The sequence below is a fragment of the Oncorhynchus masou genome, chromosome 27 (genome assembly GCF_036934945.1).
Source record: "Oncorhynchus masou masou isolate Uvic2021 chromosome 27, UVic_Omas_1.1, whole genome shotgun sequence".
NCBI classification, from domain to species: Eukaryota; Metazoa; Chordata; class Actinopteri; order Salmoniformes; family Salmonidae; genus Oncorhynchus; species Oncorhynchus masou.
In genome coordinates, this window is record NC_088238.1 from 51,491,476 (window position 1) to 51,510,501 (window position 19,026).

Consider the following 19,026-nt stretch of genomic DNA (forward strand, 5'->3'; position numbering starts at 1 on the left):
GGTCAAAAAGCTTCTCTATATACAGAGGTACCAGACAGGGCTGTCCTTTGTCCCCTCTCCTCTTTGCACTCGTTATGGAACCACTGGCCGAGGCCATCAGGGTAACGCCTGCTATACAGGGGCTGCTCATTGGTGATGTTCACCATAAAATAAGCTTGTATGCTGATTATGTCCTGATATTCATTTCTAGTCCTGAGACTTCAATTACATCTCTTATTAATATTATTGAATTATTCAGCGAATTCTCAGGCTACAAGATTAACTTAACTAAATCAGAGGCTATGCCACTTGGTAACCTTCACTCTGTGTCTAATACCTCTCCCCCTTCCCTTTTAAATGGTCTCCCTCAGGTTTTATGTATCTGGGTATATTTGTAACTCCTAAATTCCAGCAAATGTACAAAGCCAATTTTGTTCCCTTGTTTGATACAATAAGACAGGCTCTGGAGCGCTGGAACTCTCTCCCAATTTCTTGGTTGGGTAGAATATCCCTCTTGAAAATGAACATTTTACCTAGACTACTTTACCCAATCCAAATTATCCCAGTATTACTCTCCAATAAGGTAATAAAGGATGTAAATGGATGGCTAAGTTCCTGTATATGGAGTAAACGCAAGCCAACTCTTAAGATGGCACTATTGCAGCTGCCAAGTTCTATGGGCGGCTTGGACCTGCCCAATATCAGGTTCTATCAATGGTGTGCCCACCTTTGTTATATTTCTGACTGGATCACAAACTATGACTCCTCTGTTTGGTTAGACATTGAAACTTCTTTTTCATAATACCCCTTACAGGATCTTTTATTTTTCAGAAGTTTCAAGTCTGTAGAAGATCACTGCAATAATCCCATTACACTTAACACACTTAAAGTATGGAGGTCAGTTCAACGCTTCCTGGGAAGGTCCAAACTAACCTCTGCTCTTATTGTTAACAACCCATATTTTGGTCGAGGATTGCTGGATGCTAGCTTTCACTTTTGGCTTAATAAGGGTATACACAGACTAAATGACTTATTTGCTGATAAGATTTTATTGTCATTTGAGCAGATGGTTGACTCCCAAAGCAGGACATTTTCCGCTTCCTACAAAGTAACACATTATATTCTGAAGAGCACCACCTTCATTGGTAACCCTGATATGCCTGTCATTGAAAGAATGCTTTTTTTCCCCCACAAAGGAAAATGTCTGTAAGTCTGTTTTATGATGCTTTAAGGTCCTTTTCTGCTGTCAACACACAGAGGGTGAAACAAGTGTGGGAGAAATAATTGTCTGTTACTATTGACGAAGAGATGTGGGAGGACATTTGGAGATATGAAAAAACACTATCTATCTGTAATCGTACTAGAGCAATCCAATTAAGAATAATACACAGATTGCATATATCCCCAAATCGCAGACATGCTTTTAGCCCCTCTTCCTCTTCTCCTCAGTGTCTTAAATGCAAAACTGATACAGGCACCCTAACACATTGTTTATGGTCATGTACCAACATACAAAGATACTGGTCAGGTGGTCTGCAAGAAATTGAAAAGATCCTAGGGGTTGATCTAGAATTGGACCCAGTGTAACGGCATTCCTCCTCCTCTTCTGAGGAGGAGAAGCGAGAAGGATCGGAGGACCAATGGTAAGTGGCAGCGTGGTAAGTGTCCATAACGTTTATTTAAAGACATAAATTGAACACTACAAAACAATAAATGTGAAACGAACGAAACCGAAACAGTACCGTTTGGCAAACAAACACACACACGGAAAACAAACACCCACCACTCAAAAGTGAAACCCAGGCTACCTAAGTATAATTCTCAATCAGGGACAACAATTGACAGCTTCCTCTGATTGAGAACCATACTCGGCAGAACTCACTTCTGTGGGTAAGAGGAGGCTTTACAACATCCTTACCTTTGCAGCGAGGAAAAATCCACTTTTACAGTGGATTAGTGATAAGGTTCCTTCTATTAAAGATTGGCATAAGATACTTTTTGAATGGGTGCCTCTGGAATATCTGACATGTACATTGCATTCTAAAACAGATCAGTTCTACAAACTATGGGAACCTTATCTAAATTACCTAGAACCTGAGGTATCAGCTATTATGCTGCAAGGATTCTCTTAGAATGGTGGTGATCTATGTATTTCAGAATTACACTGTACGTTCCATGTGTGGAACCTAACTTCTCGGTTTAAACTGAGCTTTTTTGTTTAATTTCTGTTTGTAAATTTGTTTAAAATGTATGTATTGAGAGACGCAATGATGGGGATGGGGTGAGAGAAGTGCCGAGCGGGAAGAGGAAAATGGTGTGTGTGTGTGTGTGTGTGTGTGTGTGTGTGTGTGTATGTATGTATGTATGTACACAGCTCAAAAAAATAAAGGGAACACTAAAATAACACATCCTAGATCTGAATGAATTAAATATTCTTATTAAATACTTTTTTCTTTCCATAGTTGAATGTGCTGCAAACAAAATCACACAAAAATTATCAATGGAAATCTAATTTATCAACCCATGGAGGTCTGGATTAAATTAAAGTGGAAAACCACACTACAGGCTGATCCAACTTTGATGTAATGTCCTTAAAACAAGTCAAAATGAGGCTCAGTAGTGTGTGTGGCCTCCACGTGCCTGTATGACCTCCCTACAACGCCTGGGCATGCTCCTGATGAGGTGGCGGATGGTCTCCTGAGGGATCTCCTCTCAGATCTGGACTAAAGCATCCACCAACTCCTGGACATTCTGTGGTGCAACGTGGTGTTGGTGGATGGAGCGAGACATGATGTCCCAGATGTGCTCAATTGGATTCAGGTCTGGGGAATGGGTGGGCCAGTCCATAGCATCAATGCCTTCCTCTTGCAGGAACTGCTGACACACTCCAGCCACATGAGGTCTAGCATTGTCTTGCATTCGGAGGAACCCATGGCCAACCGCACCACCATATGGTCTCACAAGGGGTCTGAGGATCTCATCTCGGTACCTAATGGCAGTCAGGCTACCTCTGGTGAGCACATGAAGGGCTGTGCGGCCCCACAAAGAAATGCCACCCCACACCATTACTGACCCACCGCCAAACCGGTCATGCTAAAGGATGTTGCAGGCAGCAGAACTTTCTCCACGGCATCTCCAGACTGTCACATCTGTCACAGTGTGAACCTGCTTTCATATGTGAAGAGCACAGGGCGCCAGTGGCGAATTTGCCAATCTTGGTGTTCTCTGGCAAATGCCAAACGTCCTGCACGATGTTGGGCTGTAAGCACAACCCCCACCTGTGGACGTCAGGCCCTCATACCACCCTCATGGAGTCTGTTTCTGACCGTTTGAGCAGACACATGCACATTTGTGGCCTGCTGGAGGTCATTTTGCAGGGCTCTGGCAGTGCTCCTCCTTGCACAAAGGCGGAGGTAGCGGTCCTGCTGCTGGGTTGTTGCCCTCCTACGGCCTCCTCCACGTCTCCTGATGTACTGGCCTGTCTCCTGGTAGCGCCTCCATGCTCTGGACACTACGCTGACAGACACAGCAAACCTTCTTGCCACAGCTCGCATTGATGTGACATCCTGGATGAGCTGCACTACCTGAGGCACTTGTGTGGGTTGTAGACTCCGTCTCATGCTACCACTAGAGTGAAAGCACCGCCAGCATTCAAAAGTGACCAAAACATCAGCCAGGAAGCATAGGAACTGAGAAGGGGTCTGTGGTCACCACCTGCAGAACCACTACTTTATTGGGGGTGTCTTGCTAATTGCCTATAATATCCACCTGTTGTCTATTCCATTTGCACAACAGCATGTGAAATTTATTGTCAATCAGTGTTGCTTCCTAAGTGGACAGTTTGATTTCACAGAAGTGTGATTGACTTGGAGTTACATTGTGTTGTTTAAGTGTTCCCTTTATTTTTTTGAGCAGTGTATATAGTTATGTGTAAGTGAGTGCTGTTTTTTTGTTGCTTTGTCTCTGTTGTTGTATCTCTTAATATGGGTGAAAATGGTGAAATTCCAATAAAAATACTGTTACAAAAAGAAGCCATTTGGACATAGACTTGGCGCTCCGGTACCGCTTGCCGTGCGGAGAAAACAGTCTATTACTAGGGTGGCTGGAGTCTTTGACAATTTTTAGGGCCTTCTTCTGACACTGCCTGGTATAGAGGTCCTGGGTGGCAGGAAGCTTGGCCCCAGTGATGTACTGGACCGTACACACTACACTACCCTCTGTAGTGCCTTGCGATCGGAGGCCGAGCAGTTGCCATTCCAGGCTTTGATGTAACCAGTCAGGATGCTCTCGATGGTGCAGCTGTAGAACCTTTTGAGAATCGGAGGACCCATAATAAATCTTTTCAGTCTCCTGAGGCTTTGTCGTGCCCTCTTCACGACTGTCCAAGTTACACTTTGGATGATGTATCAATAGACCCAGTCACTACAAAGATACAGACGTCCTTCATAACTCAGTTGCCGGAAAGAAAGGAAACCGCTCAGGGATTTCACCATGAGGCCAATGTTGACTTTAAAACAGTTACAGAGTTTAATGGCTGTGATAGGAGAAAGCTAATGATGAATCAAGAACATTGTAGTTACTCCACAATATTAGCCAAAATGACAGAGTGAAAAGAAAGAAGAAAGTAAAGAAGAAAAATATTCCAAAACATGCATCCTGTTTGCAATAAGGCACTAAAGTAAAACTGCAATAAATGTGGCAAATAAATTAACTTCATGTCCTGAATACAAAGCATTACGTTTGAAGAAAATCCAACACAACACATCACTGAGTACCACTCTTCATATTTTCAAGCATGGTGGTGGCTGCATCATGTTATGGTATGCTTGTCATCTGCAACGACTAGGGAGTTTTTTAGGATAAAAAGAAACAGAATAGAGCAAAGCACAGGCAAAGTCCTAGAGGAAAACCAGATTCAGTTTGCATTCCAACAGACACTGGGAGACAAATTACCTTTCAGCAGGACAATAACCTAAAACACAAGGGCAAATATACACTGGAGTTGCTTACCAAGACGACATTGAACGTTCCTGATGAGTGGCCTAGTTACAGTTTTGATTTAAATAGGCTTGAAAATCTTAGAAATGAAAATAATAATGTGCAAATATTGTACAATCCAGGTATGCAAAGCTCTTAGAGACTTACCCAGAAGAGACTTACCCTTCAAGTTCCTTGGTGTCCACATTATCAACAAACTATCATGGTCCAAACACATCAAGACAGTTGTGAAGAGGGCATGACAATGCCCATTTCCCCTCAGGAGACTGAAAGGATTTGCCAGTGGTCCTCAGATCATCAAAAGTTCTACAACTGCACCATCGAGAGCATCCTGACTGGCTGCATTGTTGGTTAAGTGCTTGTAAGTAAGCATTTCACAGTAAGGTCTATACCTTTTGTATTCGGCAGATGTGACAAATATGATTTGATTTGATTGATTTGAAAGACTCACAGCTGTAATCGCTGCCAAAGGTGATTCTAACGTGTATTGACACATGTAAATGAGATGTTTCTATATTTCATTTTCAATAAATTTGCAAAAATGGCTACATTTTCACTTTGTCATTGTGGGGTATTGTGTGTAGATTGGTAAAATGTTTTTATATTTAATCAATTTAATCAACAACAAAATCTTGAATAAGTGAAGGGGTATGAATACTTAAGGCACTGTAGAAATATATATATATATATATATATACATATATATTTATTTTTGGGGGGTTGGGGTCCCCGTGGATGTTGGGGTGTCACGCCCTGATCTGTTTCACCTGTCCTTGTAATTGTCTCCACCCCCTCCAGGTGTCGCTCATTTCCCCCGGTGTATTTATCCCTGTGTTTCCTGTCTCCCTGTGCCAGTTCGTCTTGTATGTTCAAGTCAACGAGCGTGTTTTTCCCGTGTTCCTTCTTTTTCTATTCTATTTTTGCTAGTCCTCCCGGTTTTGACCCTTGCCTGTTTCTGGACTCTGTACCTGCCTGCCTGACCATTCTGCCTGCCTTGACCTCGAGCCTGCCTGCCACTCTGTACCTCCTGGACTCTGAACTGGTTTTGACCTTTTTCCTGTCCACGACCATTCTGTTGCCTACCCCTTTTGGTTAATAATAAATATCAAAGACTCAAACCATCTGCCTACCGTGTCCACATCTGGGTCTTGCCTTGTGCCCTTATACAGGGGCCCCCAGATAGTTTATGAACACGTCATAAGCAATGTCAAAATGCATGAAATTAGCTTCAATGGTTGACATTGGGCACGAAAAACAGTCCATTACCTGCTCTTTCTCAATTTTCAAATAGAAATGGGGTGTGCCTTTGGTGATTCATTGATGTGTCATTCCGGTCATGGTGTAGCTAGTTTGTTAGCTAAGCTGAATGTAGCTAGCCAGTAACTGTGTTGACTCATATCATATTCATCCATTTGTTTTGTTGTAAGCATGAAATGACTTGGTATGATCGTGTATTGATCAATTATACAGTTTAAAACGTCAACCTTTAAAGTAACTGTGCACTGTTTCCAGATATCTATGAAATACTACCTATAATTAATTACAATATATATGAAATAGTTTTCCTTACAAATGTGTTTATTAAGCATGTTAAAAAGCAGCTTTTCTGTGTTGGAAGGGTGTGGGTGTACCCCAACAACAGAATGGTGTGGCCTTATACCAGTCATTAAAACTATTAATGTGAGTAGACCGCTGATTAGCCAGCTCATCCTCCTCAGGAGGATTACATCATCCTCTATTAGGAAATAGCAATGATTTTTGTTTAGGATGAATCAACAACATAATAACAACAGAATATTAACTTTTAAAAGTGAGACTTTCACTGGACAATTACTTTCAAACTCTCAGCCCCATGTCGAAATGTGAAGGGTAGCAGGAAAATTAATTTAAAACTGCAACATTTTCTCTTATCCTCATTGAAAATGTTGAAAAAATAGTATGAGATGAGCTATAAAACAGAAACAAAAAAATGGCAAAATGTGTAGAAAATAGAAATGCATGAAATTAGCTTTAAAGCGGCAACATTTTCTCTGACTCATGACAAAATGTGTGGAATAGCATTACAAAACTGCTTTTTTTTCTGCCCTAAGGCAAAATGTCTTGAAATGCAGGAAGTTAACTGTTATCAGAAAAATAAATCTGTTTGGAGGGTGGCCTTCCACTTATTCTTCCACTTATACTGTTTTCAAAATACCCATTCAGATACTCCTCAAAATACCTGTCCATATACCCCTCAAAATACTCCTCAAGAGAGGCATAATAAGTAATGTCAAACTGAGTAGGATTTCAGGAAATACATTATTAAACGATTTTTTAAATTCAGGGGGAGAACTCCTAAACCACAATTTCGCATTGTGATTTATCAGCTCTTGTTCTAAATTTTGCACACACCGTCATCCTGGATACTTATAGGGCAGCCGGGTGTGGGGAAGCAGGGGGGCGTCATGCTGGCCACACACACACATACTTACAGTTAAACACACACACAATCGCACACATTTGGGTGGAGGAGTCTAGAATGAGTCGACCGCACACGCACACACAAACACACACTGGTAATGACCAGCGGTACCACGAGTTGTGTCTCCATAGCTCTGTGATAATTAAGGTAATCAGTGCTGCCTATCTAGTCTCTGCCCCTGTTGACAGACTCCCGGGCGGGCCTAGCAGGGCCACATTCAGCCCCGTCAGTTGATTTTTTTGCATGGAGATCTATCAGCATGGCTCTACGTTAGGTTATTTGTATTGGTCCCGAAATAGAAATAATTAAGACATGGGCGGGAAAAGAGGAAAAGTGAAAACGTGTCAGACCACGCATACACTCCATGCAAGGCCCTTAGACCCCCAACCTCCATCTCCTTCTGTCCTTCCCTCCCTCCTTCACTGTCTTCCCTTTGTTTCATACTCCTCTGTGTGTATGGACAGAGTGTGTGGGTGGTTGGAGGTCGCAATCCAATGCTGAAATTAGGCGAGACGAGGTAGTCAGGTTTTCCAGTTGGCCACACACACAGCATAGACATCCATCTGATCTGATGCTATCACTCACTGTGTCTGTCTGTCCGTCTGTCTTCTCAAAGTACTGACCAGGTGATGGCTTATGTGTAAGTCTAAGATGGAGAAATCTACAAGTGATTGATAGATCTCGATGATTCATGTCCCTCAGAACACTATTATCATATAGTATCCTATAGTAAAGATAACACAGGAAAATCCAATAGCCTACAGTTGTTCAGAGTACTGTATTATGTCAAGATGAAGATGTCCTTTCTAATGTCTTCCCTTTGTGAAATATAAGATATGCAGATAAGGATATAAAGAAAACATGACATCTTTACCAATCTTATCTCGATAAGCACAAACAGATGAAAACCAGTCTGAACCAGTTGGAACTAGTGTAAACAATGAACTGTAGCATCCCATCCCCAATGATGGCCTAATCATTACCTCATCTTTCTTCCTTAGTCCAGAGGAAGGTGGAGGGTGGAAGTGGTGGAGTGGTGTGTGTGTATGAGTATGAGTGTGTGCATGCGTGTGTGTACATATGCGTGCATGTTGGTGCGCGTATGTGCAATTAACTAAAGTCCTGAACCGCCTAAAAGCTTTGACCCCAAGTTCAGCCATGGCGAGGCCGGGCATGAGATATATGAGATATAATTGTCACGTCTGAAGTCCCATAGTCTCCCACACACCCCCCTTCATCCTACTCCAATATAAACCCACCCCTACCGCATGCCTACAAATACCCTTAACACCAGCAGTCTGCAGAGAAGTCAGAAGCCAACAACCCAGAGGAACTAAATCATTTGCACCAACTATCTTCACAGAACAGATAAGTCTTAAGGTGAGTACATATTTGGTTGCACTCTTCCATTGACATTGTGGAAAATCTTTACATGCGTTTTTTTCACGAGAACGTTTTTGTGTGGTATCAGAATTTGAGCTACTTCAGTATTTTCGCAACACATCAAGTCAACAAAAGAACGATGATCATCATCTAATAAACTGATGAATGTCTAAAATATTATATTTTCTGTCTGCCATACAGATGCTTTACTCAAGGTGTGTGTTAGCTGTCCTGGGACTTTACCTGATGTTGGGAGACTTGTCTGCCTTCCTGCTGCCTGATATGCTGAGACAGAAACGGGTAAGGAAGTTACACATGCTCAGTGGAATTTCTTAAGCAGTTTAAACATGGATAGTGGCAAAAAATATCCTACATCTTGGAAACACCATGATACCATTCTTGTATTGCTTTCAGAGATAGTTGCTCTTTTGTGTGACTGGTGCATCTACTTCAATGAAAATAACAAGGTTTCAAATAAATACAGATTGGTCATTTTATACGAACTGCATTGTCATAACCTCCCCTCCATGTCCACAGGACGTCAATTGGCTGGACCAAGAGTTCTTCCCACACCTGTCTGAGGTCTCTGACCTCGCCAACCTTTCGCCACCCGGAGACGCCGGGGAGATGACCCGGGATTGGGAAGAACGTCGTTTCCAGTCTGCCACCTTCCTCGCCCCTTTGGAACGCATATCCACCTCCGGGGAACGCATCCCCACCCCTGTGGAACGCATCTCTGTCCATCATCACAACCACCACCGTCGCAAACCCAAGGACAAGAGGTGAGAGAATGGAGCAGTGGGCGATGATGTAACAACGTTGAGACAAGGAGTATCCGCTGATGTAATAGTGTAACGTCGTAGCGCTATATTAGTGCTGTGTACTTGCATCACCTTAACTACCTAAGAAACAAGTCCAGTCTGAGTTATGTAAGATCTTTCTCTTCCCGTCACTCCAGGAGGAAGGCAACAGTTCCTCTGGATTCTATTGGAAGCGGCCTTATGACCAACCAGCGTAGCAGAAAGGTGAGAGCACAGAACAAGGAGGGATAGCCTGACCATCTGTTTATTAGGATGTTTGTCTAGAATGTGAACCAGCTAATGTGTATCCGTTTGTCTTGCAGGATGAACCAGAAGGCTGAATGAAGGAGCAACAATAACAGCTTCCAACCCCTTCAGTCTCATCCAATACTAACTTTACTGTCTTACAGTCAATCCAAATCCAATTAGTTGGTTGTTTTGTAAAGATGCACTCCCACAAATATGTTATAACTATTTATTTATATTTAAGATGCTGTACTAGTGTACTAACCTGCTTAGATGTTTGGGACTCATCCCCCTCTAGTGGTTCTGTATGTATGTACAATGACAAACATCATGTGTGCCTTACTTCAATAAAATGCATTCCTTACTTATTAATCTACTTTGCATATATTGGAAAGATAAGATACAACACAGGTGCTCCCCCAAAAAAGAAACATTTTTATTTTTCAAGCTACAGTTAAAGAAAAACAATATCAGATGCCGAAAATATAGCATTTGCTTGGCTCTTTTCCCCTCTCTTTTCACTTTCACATATGTACAGTCATCGAAGAACAGGGTATATACAGAAAATCGAAGGGAAAGATGGTGGTGAGAGTGCATTTGCTTTATGGGGACTAAACATGACTCTCCCACCAACAAAAACAGGTAAAACCTACCAACATAAACTGCCACGAGTCCACGACTCCGATATCAACTGATTTTTCTGTACACTACAAACAGTCAACGTTGTTTTTCGAATGAGAAGATCATGAGTGGAAGAGATTTGTATGCTATTCTGATTAGGGAGCTATGTCAACCAGCATTTTCTGAAAAGTTAACCAAAAAACAATAACATGAAAAAAAAACAAAAAAAAACGTTTTACAACCATTCATGCAAAAAGATGTTAGAGCCACTTCGACAAGGTAAAGCGACGATTCTCCAACTTTCCCACCACGACAGTTCACAACAATGACATATTTCCAAACCAGAAGTATCTTGATGAAAAACAACATACACACAAAATGTAAATAAAAAAACAAAACAAGCATTATAGATTGAATTTGAAGGCTGTAGCCATGTCAAACCATAACCAAAAGGGCAGTCATAGGACGCCATTGTCATGCTGAGGGAACTCAAAGTTATGAAGCTGTGCTGTAGCAGATGTCTGTTGACAAAAAACAGAAAGGGCGAATAAATCAATAAATACTTCTGGATATGGGCTGCATCAAAAACACTTTACGGCACAGCCCTCAGTTTATGAGTTACAGGCTCTTAGCAGTTGCTGAAACTAAAGAAATTAACTTTCCAATGAAAAATAACACCTCAAAAGGGGTGTTTGGTTTGGGCTCGCCTTTTAAAACGTGTACTTTTGTCGCACCAACTGTCTTTGCATATGTCAATGGAATAGATTCAACATTTCAGATTTGATCTGGTATTTGTTAGAATCTGAAAATATCCAATGAGAGACATCTCATAGGGGCTTAACACTCAGTGATAAGGTACTGAGTGTTATATTAGACAAAGAAATTCATAAACAATCGCAAATCGAAAGCTTACACGAGAAAAAAGTAGCTATAAAAACAATCAAATAAAACGAGAGCTGCCCTTCTAACACTAAAAAGAGAAACTTGAGGACAAAAATAATCAGGAGTATCCGTTTTCTTTTCAGAGAAAGAAGGGGGTTGTGCCTGTGTCATGGTGTAGCAGTCGCATTGCATTGATTACTGGTTGCAGAGGGTCTCACAATAGTTCATGTACCATTATAAAATACTAGCTTTTTTCCTTGAACGTTGACAGACAGAAAAGTTGTCCATCAATGTCCTAAATAAATAATTCTCTATAACTTGTCATGCACCTTATGCTATGACCTTAACTTGAAAACCAGGAGATGGATATCTGTTTGGCAGTCTAACATTCCAATGAAAAAAATCTCAATTTAGTATGAATACTGAGCAAGAGAAGCAAATCTATTTGTATGTTACAGATAAAGAGATCTCCCCCCAATGTCTTCCTGTTTTAGCCCAGTTTTCACAAAGGCAGAAAGTGACAAAGAACCTACATGAATAAGTGAGGATAGTGATTGTCAAAAAAATAACACCTAGAAAACTAACGATACAGTTGCTGTCCAGGTGAGGATTAACAATCAGCTGCAGGCATCGCAGAAAAGAACATGGATGTTGTAGTGGAACACAGAAAATAGGGTAGATTGAAAAGGGATATAGGAGGGATATAGTCCCTCCCACCCCCTCACTGTTTAGGGATCTTTCTTTTGCCCCGACCGTCGAGTGTCCCTGCACTTGTGGCAGTAAAAGATGTCAGGGACGTTGGACTTCTTGATCTTGGCGCACGACAGATGGACCCACACGCCGCACTGGTTGCACTCGATCATGGGTCGCCCCGCAAACGGCTTGCCGCAGTAACAGGTGATTAAGTCCCAAGAGTCATCACCTGTGTGAGGAAGGAGGGAGAGAAAAAAAGAGGTAAGAGGGGGCATATCATAGTGGGGGGACAAGTAGCATTGGGTTCAGTGGGCACCTAACAGGGGCAAATGTTTTCAAAGAGAAGAGGAACTTCAACAGTTTTTTTTGTTGAGGTTTTATTTTATGGGCCCCTAATTACTTATTTACTTAGAAACTACATGAAAACAGTAATTACATAGTTATTATCCATTCATTATTTATTGGTTACATGATTACTCAAGCTCCAGAAAGTACCAATTGTTACCAAGTTGTTTCTCATTAAATACAATGTTTCCCCTGACGTGACTCCTTATTCTACATGTCAGAGAGGCATGCTTGTTCAACATAACATTTTTTATTTATTTATCTGAAGCATACAAAACATTGTGTCCTGCTGAACACACCCCAGGTTTGAGCCTCTGGTTTAGAACTCACGGAACAGATCAGTGCATTAACATTGATGAAATACATGCCAAGCATATTACCAGCCATCACTGCAGCCATAGACTGACACTGAAGTGATGCATCTTGTGTGAGATTACTGCACTCGCGTTTACAACTTGTCCACGGCGTGGTCAGTATGAAATGACTTACCCGACTCCACCATGATGTCCTCATCAGCAATCCAGGTCTCGCCTTCACTCGAGCTCATTTCTGCCTCCCGGTTGGACTCCTCCACCTGAATCTTAGCCAGCCCCTGCATTCCTGGCGAGGAGACCCCGTGCCCTGTCAGGTCATCTCGGACCAGGCGCTCCCCGGGATGGGCATGGCCCGTCTCAGAGTCTGTCTCACTTTGGGTGGCCGAGCTCTTAAGCTTTTTGAGGGATTTGGCCTGCTTAGGGTTTTTGCTGCGCTTGATACGGGCCCTCTTCTCCCCGCCACTACTCCCGCTTTCACCCCCGCCGCAAATGGCAGAACCCATCGACAACTTTTTTAGCTTTTTGTCCTTCTTGCGCTCTGCCTTGCTGCCTGCCTGGCTGTCGTACAGGGAGTCTTTCAGGCGCATCTTGTCCAGCAGGGAGCTGTCGGAGTGCATCCGGCGCATACTCTTGCCCTTGTTGGCGCGGGCCTTGCGGACAAACGTGTGGATGGTGTGTAGGTCGTTGCCGCCGTCTCCCCAGCTGGCCCCCAAGGAGCTGCCGCCGCCTCCTTCACCACCACCCCCGCTTTCCCCTGACGCCCCTGAGCTGTGTGGGGAGCTGGAGGACGCTGGCGACCATGGACCTTCCTACAGAGCCACAAGTGTAGCAGAAGAAAAATAAAGAAAACAGTACAGGACAAACAATAATTGATGCAGTGTCATAAATGTTGTTTAAAAATGTGGTAAGTTCTCAAACCCTATAAAAAGACACACACACCATCAATAATGGAGTAACTTGATGTCCTGGTGTGCCTAGTTATCCTACCTCTTTAGGATTGGGGATATAGCCTGCATATGCCAAGACAAAGTTGCAGAACTTGTTAAAGTCTTCTACGGTCCTCTTTCTCCTCTCTGGAGGCTAAAGAGATAAAAAACAATGGCATTCACACAAATTAACCAAGCTAATAAGTCATGCATACAACACCCAAAAAAATTGTGAACAGGACCAGAAGGGGGGATTAAAGTAAACGTCACATCAGAAGTCTATTTACCAGAGTATCCGTTTTGCACTTCAATAACGAATCTGTGTGGAAGAAAACAACATTACTATACTATAATCTGTTCAGATTTGTAAACAAAATCTTTACGTATAAAAACAAATACTTCATTATCTCCACTAATCCATCGGCAGTGAAGTATTGTTAGCTGCTAGCTTGCTGTTGGTCTATTTTTGTTCGGCCTTGCGATGCATCTATTCTAGAGAATATAGCGATAACTAGCTAACATTAGCAATGAAGCATGCAATGAAACAACAACCAGGCAATGATTCAAAACGCCAAATCTGCAACCTAACGTAGCAGAGGGGCATTCTATTCTAAAAGTAGCAAACTAGCTAAATTGATGTCTAGCCTCGTGCTGCAACGTCAGTCAGCAAGGATAACGTACTGCCTTTTTAGCTAGCTGGCGTTTAGTGTTCTAAAAATGAGTGAATACCTTCTCTGCTCACAAACTTGCCAACTACCGCCAACAACGTTGTCGTGGTAGTTTCTACTAACGGGCGACGCAAAGTGAATACGGTTTAAGTTATCCATGGTTGGCTATGTTGGGTAACAGTAGCTCGTTAACAAACGTGAAACATGCATTGTGAGCCAACATTAGCTTACGGCTGCGATTGCGTGGGAGCCTCCCGAATTTTGAACATGGCTAGGTAGCTAACAGCATTTGGCTAACTAGTTACAGTAGCTTGTTAACCAACGAGCACTGTTTGCTAGCTAACTAACGTTAGCTATTCAAGACATGTTAACGTTAGCTTGCTGGCAAAGCAACAGACATTATGGCTCCATTTGCTTAGCACAAACTTCTAGTTAGCTAGCCAGCGGTTAACATACCATTAGCTACCAATGGCATGGTTAGTTAACAAACATGTGCTAACTAGGTACAGTAGCATATATATATATATATATATATATATATATATAGTTATCGTTACTACATAAAAAAGTTAACTATGTATATATAACTATGCAAGCTAATTGACGTTCTCGACTGTTAGTAGAGATGTAACAAACTTCGCTAACTAGTAAACTGCCAGGTAATGTTAACGTTGGATAGCGTTAGTTCGCTAGCCAACTAGCATGGCGATTGAAAAACCAACAGTTGCTTCACTGAAGGAGGATTTTTAACAAAACCGAGAATGTCTGCCAACTAGCAATGAACTCAATATAAATGTACTATGTGAATTGACACTTTTAAACGTACCTTGGTGTTCAGACATTATTTCAAGCATTGTCGCCTCAGCAACAAGGCCCGTGATGGTAGCTACCTGGTAGCTAACAGCGTCTGTGCTTTTCTCCTGACTTGACTACTGACTGTGCGGGAGAAGCCCTAGCCAAGAACGGAGTAGTCAACACCACTCTTCGAAGACAAGCGAATTTATTGGAGTTTTTTGGCTTGTTTTCTGGATAGCTTAGCCGGCAAGGTACCGGGCTAACCAACAAAAAAAATGCAACAATAATTCCGATTAGCCCGATTAACAAAATAGCTAGCTAGCTAATTGCTAATTTCTTCGTCACAGCAGCTATTGCATACATAATCCTGGCAATAAAACTACTTTAGTTAACTAACGAGCTAAATCACCGGAGAAAAACTGCAGCAGGTGCATCCATTGTATAGGACAAAAACATTCAGGTAACATATTTTTTAGATGAAGTTGACGTTGTTCCATAACACGAGCCGCAATCGACAAGAGTTTAACTAAATATACATCTACTCCGTCTAGCCCCTTGCGCGCCTCCTCGAGCCATCAGCGATGTCAACTGATTGCAGAAGCCCCTTGTGGTTGCCACAACGCAGTGACAGCTCTGCGCTTTGATGGGTAGTGTAGTTTAATGTGTGTATATTATTCTTAATGAGGACGGACGATAAATCCCTAAAACTACACCACCCATGTGCCATTGCACCTACCTGAGGTTTATTTGTATCTAACTCAGTGGTATGTAAAGCAAACATGTAAAAAATGGTTTATTGCACCAAATACAACCACCACACCATCCAATTTCAGTAAGACCACAGTGTCGTTTCACTAAGATTGTAATGCCTGTTCTCCGAGCATTATCTGCAAGAAAATGTGGTCAAATAGAATTCTAAACTTTTGACAGTTAACAATGACCCTTACTGAATCAATTTCAATGTCAGAAAACATGCGCAAAGAAAAACAAAATTTCTGCATCTACCAGAAGAACCTTCATTTGGCCCCTGCAGTGACCATCAGAGGGGTATATATAAAGTAGTATCAACGAGTTAACTTAGATACGTATTTTTGGTTGTTGAGTCAGTTAGACTATGCGCATTTCAAGGTTATCTTTCAGGCAGGCTTGTATAAATCATGTAAGAATCAAGTTTAATTTACTACATTAATGATGTCATGACCAAAATATAGACAAGAACGGCATCATGCTCAGGCGCAAGCGCGAAAGGGGATACAAACCGGATGCTTAAGGAGCATTGAGTTTTCCCTGGCACGAGCTGCGTGACTTGTACATGGAATAAAATCGTACAACTTCATTATTCTCCAAAACGCACATTTTGGTGTTTCATCTATGTCCAGCTGACAAACGCTTGTCATGAGAATTGTCGTCAAATTTGAAGGGCAGCATCAATATTTAAAGGCGGATGAAGAGGAATCACACGTAATAACCGACACTCTTGCTACAACGTTAGCTAACTACCTGGGCAGCTAGGAAGCCTGTAACGTTAATATGTTGTTGGAAGTTTTGCAAGGAACAGAAGCGGGAGGATTCATTTTGATACAAGGTAAATATACTTGCTGATGGTAAACTCGTCATTGTTTTCAGAACCACAGACATTAGCGAACTGACTTGCTTTTTTTTGCCTTTGCGTTACTTTGACAGATTCTGTGAATTACTGTGGTCGACACCTCCTGAAAAGCTTCATCAATACAGCACTTAAACGGTAAATAACTTAGCGGTGACATGAACGTTTCCGCTGTTATCTAGTTCGTATTCATTTAGTTTGTTGTGCGCTAATGTCATACCAATATATTGTGTTTCAGGGAAGAAGTGGTCCATGTTTTGGGGTTTGAAGTTAGTCAAGAGGAACTCAATGATGGACTAGACAAAACATCTACACAGAGGTGACTATAAACAAATAAGAAACTCCCTTTAGATGGGAGTCAACACAACAAGCAGATTTCTTGAGATCAAGCGTTAACTTGCTCGTGTTTTCCCCGACTTTGAATATAGGCTGCACTTTCACAATGCCTACCCTGACCCTCTCGGCTGGACCGGTAATTCACCGCTTACGGTCCACCAGTTTACCCTAGAGGACATCGGCACTCTTCTCAAACAAACACCTCAGGCCAAAGCAGTGACACTTGTCATTGACTCTCTGTCATGGATTTTGAGGCATCACAACCCTGCTGCTATCTGCCAGAAACTTCAGGCTCTCAAAAAAGGTTTGTCATGGTATTTATAAACACTGTCTTTCTGACTTGACCAGCTCCGTTTTATTTCAGCGCTGCAGAAAGAGGTTAGCTAAGTTTCTCCAATTGCATCTATATTGATGCCATGTTGTACATTGAAGTCAGTGAAATTGTTAGGCTCTGGTTCAGTTCAGGCTCCACTTTATTCACTCGTCTTTAGGTGGAGTTGTGAGAGCTGTAATTGGTCTGCTGCACTCAGACCTGCATCAGCGAGGCACTGTGGGAAGCATATGCCACTTGGCTACCTCAGTCATCACTGTGGCCCCAGGGACCAGAGGACTAGGGGCCTTCGCCAAAATAACAAGACGCACCAAGTCGGGCAAGCTTATGCAAGATGTAAGAGCAGTGGAGCATGGAGTGCTGCTGGTTTGAATTGAAGAATTTAACTGTCTGAGCCATTTTCTGCTGATTGAAGTGTTGTGTGTCTGTTAACAGGAGGAGATATTCAGCATCAATGAGGACCTGACAGTTACAATACAGAGCAAACGCAGTCATCCTGGAAGCACACCGATGAATACAGACGAATCTGAGGTAGCACACCTGTATTGATTCCTGACATGCACAATGTGAGAATGATAAGGAAAAAGCCAATGGTATTATATTATTCTCTTGTTTTCCCCAGGTGGATCCGACAGCCAACCTGACCTTTAACCTGCGCCTGTCTGATACACAGAGAGAGGCCAAAGAAAAACTGCCGCTTCCCTTCGTCTTCAGTAAAGAGAAGTGAGATTTTGTTTTCTGCCATGCCTTTTCTATCCATGCTGTCTTGCTACTGTCTGAGGTGTTTTATCGAACTCTCCCCATTTGCCTTCTTCCAGGAAGTCAGCACTTCTGCACCCAGGCACCGGTTCAGGACGGATCCTTTACGAGCCTGATGCCAATGATGATTATGACCAGGAGGATCCTGATGACGACCTTGATGTCTAGAGGACAGGCTACTAGCCATGTAGAGCACAGCTCCTTGCAGTTAATGCCACTTTTGGACATTTACATGCTGGAAACTACAATAATAGCCTGGGTTCCTGCCTGAGATATTTATTTTACTTTCCCAGGGGAGATTTAAATGAAAGTTTAACAAAATACCAGGCTTACCGAATGCCAGTTTTTGCAGTGGATGAAGTTTATTAGGGTGGAATCTGTAAGTATAGGAGATATATTGCTTGTTACAACAATCAATTCAGGAAAATTTCAGCGGAGGACAGAATGACGCTGAGATCAGATGCCTACAGCCTACGACAGGTCTCTGTTTAAATAAAGGCTACGGTTTGCAGTTTGTCTGTATATTTTCTAACAATTTAGTTATTCTTTTGTAATGAAAATCCCTATACTATCACATTTGTAATGTCTCAAATTGACACCTTTTTTTACAGAATGCTTACAGTTTCTACTGCAAACCACTGGTGTGTGAGCTTGAGTCTGTTGTTCGGTTCTACGCATGTCTAGTCAGACCCAACACATTAGCCACATGAACTCACATAGACTTATGAATAATGATAAAATAGTTCCTGTAGTTTGTTGCTACTTTTAGGCCTTTAAAGGAGCAACTGAGTACTTGTAATGGCCCTCAACGATGCAAGTGTATACCAACTTAATAATGGTCAATAAAAGCTTGGCCCTGGTCTACTCTAAAAACAATCAACAA

At 42.1% G+C, this 19,026-nt stretch overlaps 2 protein-coding genes across 2 annotated transcripts; one reads left to right on the forward strand and one right to left on the reverse strand.

Annotated features, from left to right (window-relative positions):
- Nucleotides 1-10,282: 10,282 nt before the first annotated feature.
- Nucleotides 10,283-15,695, reverse strand: LOC135516377 (PHD finger protein 23B-like). Its single transcript, XM_064940644.1, has 5 exons — nt 15,143-15,695; nt 13,936-13,967; nt 13,710-13,802; nt 12,898-13,531; nt 10,283-12,292 (listed from the first exon to the last, which is right to left on the reverse strand). The coding sequence occupies exons 1-5, from the start codon at nt 15,168-15,170 to the stop codon at nt 12,099-12,101; spliced, it is 981 nt and encodes a 326-aa protein (XP_064796716.1). The 5' UTR covers nt 15,171-15,695; the 3' UTR covers nt 10,283-12,098.
- A 663-nt stretch (nt 15,696-16,358) lies between these two features.
- On the forward strand, nt 16,359-18,657 carry elp5 (elongator acetyltransferase complex subunit 5). Its single transcript, XM_064940645.1, has 8 exons — nt 16,359-16,696; nt 16,795-16,855; nt 16,956-17,036; nt 17,146-17,357; nt 17,545-17,720; nt 17,820-17,915; nt 18,007-18,107; nt 18,203-18,657. The coding sequence occupies exons 1-8, from the start codon at nt 16,642-16,644 to the stop codon at nt 18,309-18,311; spliced, it is 891 nt and encodes a 296-aa protein (XP_064796717.1). The 5' UTR covers nt 16,359-16,641; the 3' UTR covers nt 18,312-18,657.
- The last annotated feature ends 369 nt before the right edge of the window (nt 18,658-19,026 follow it).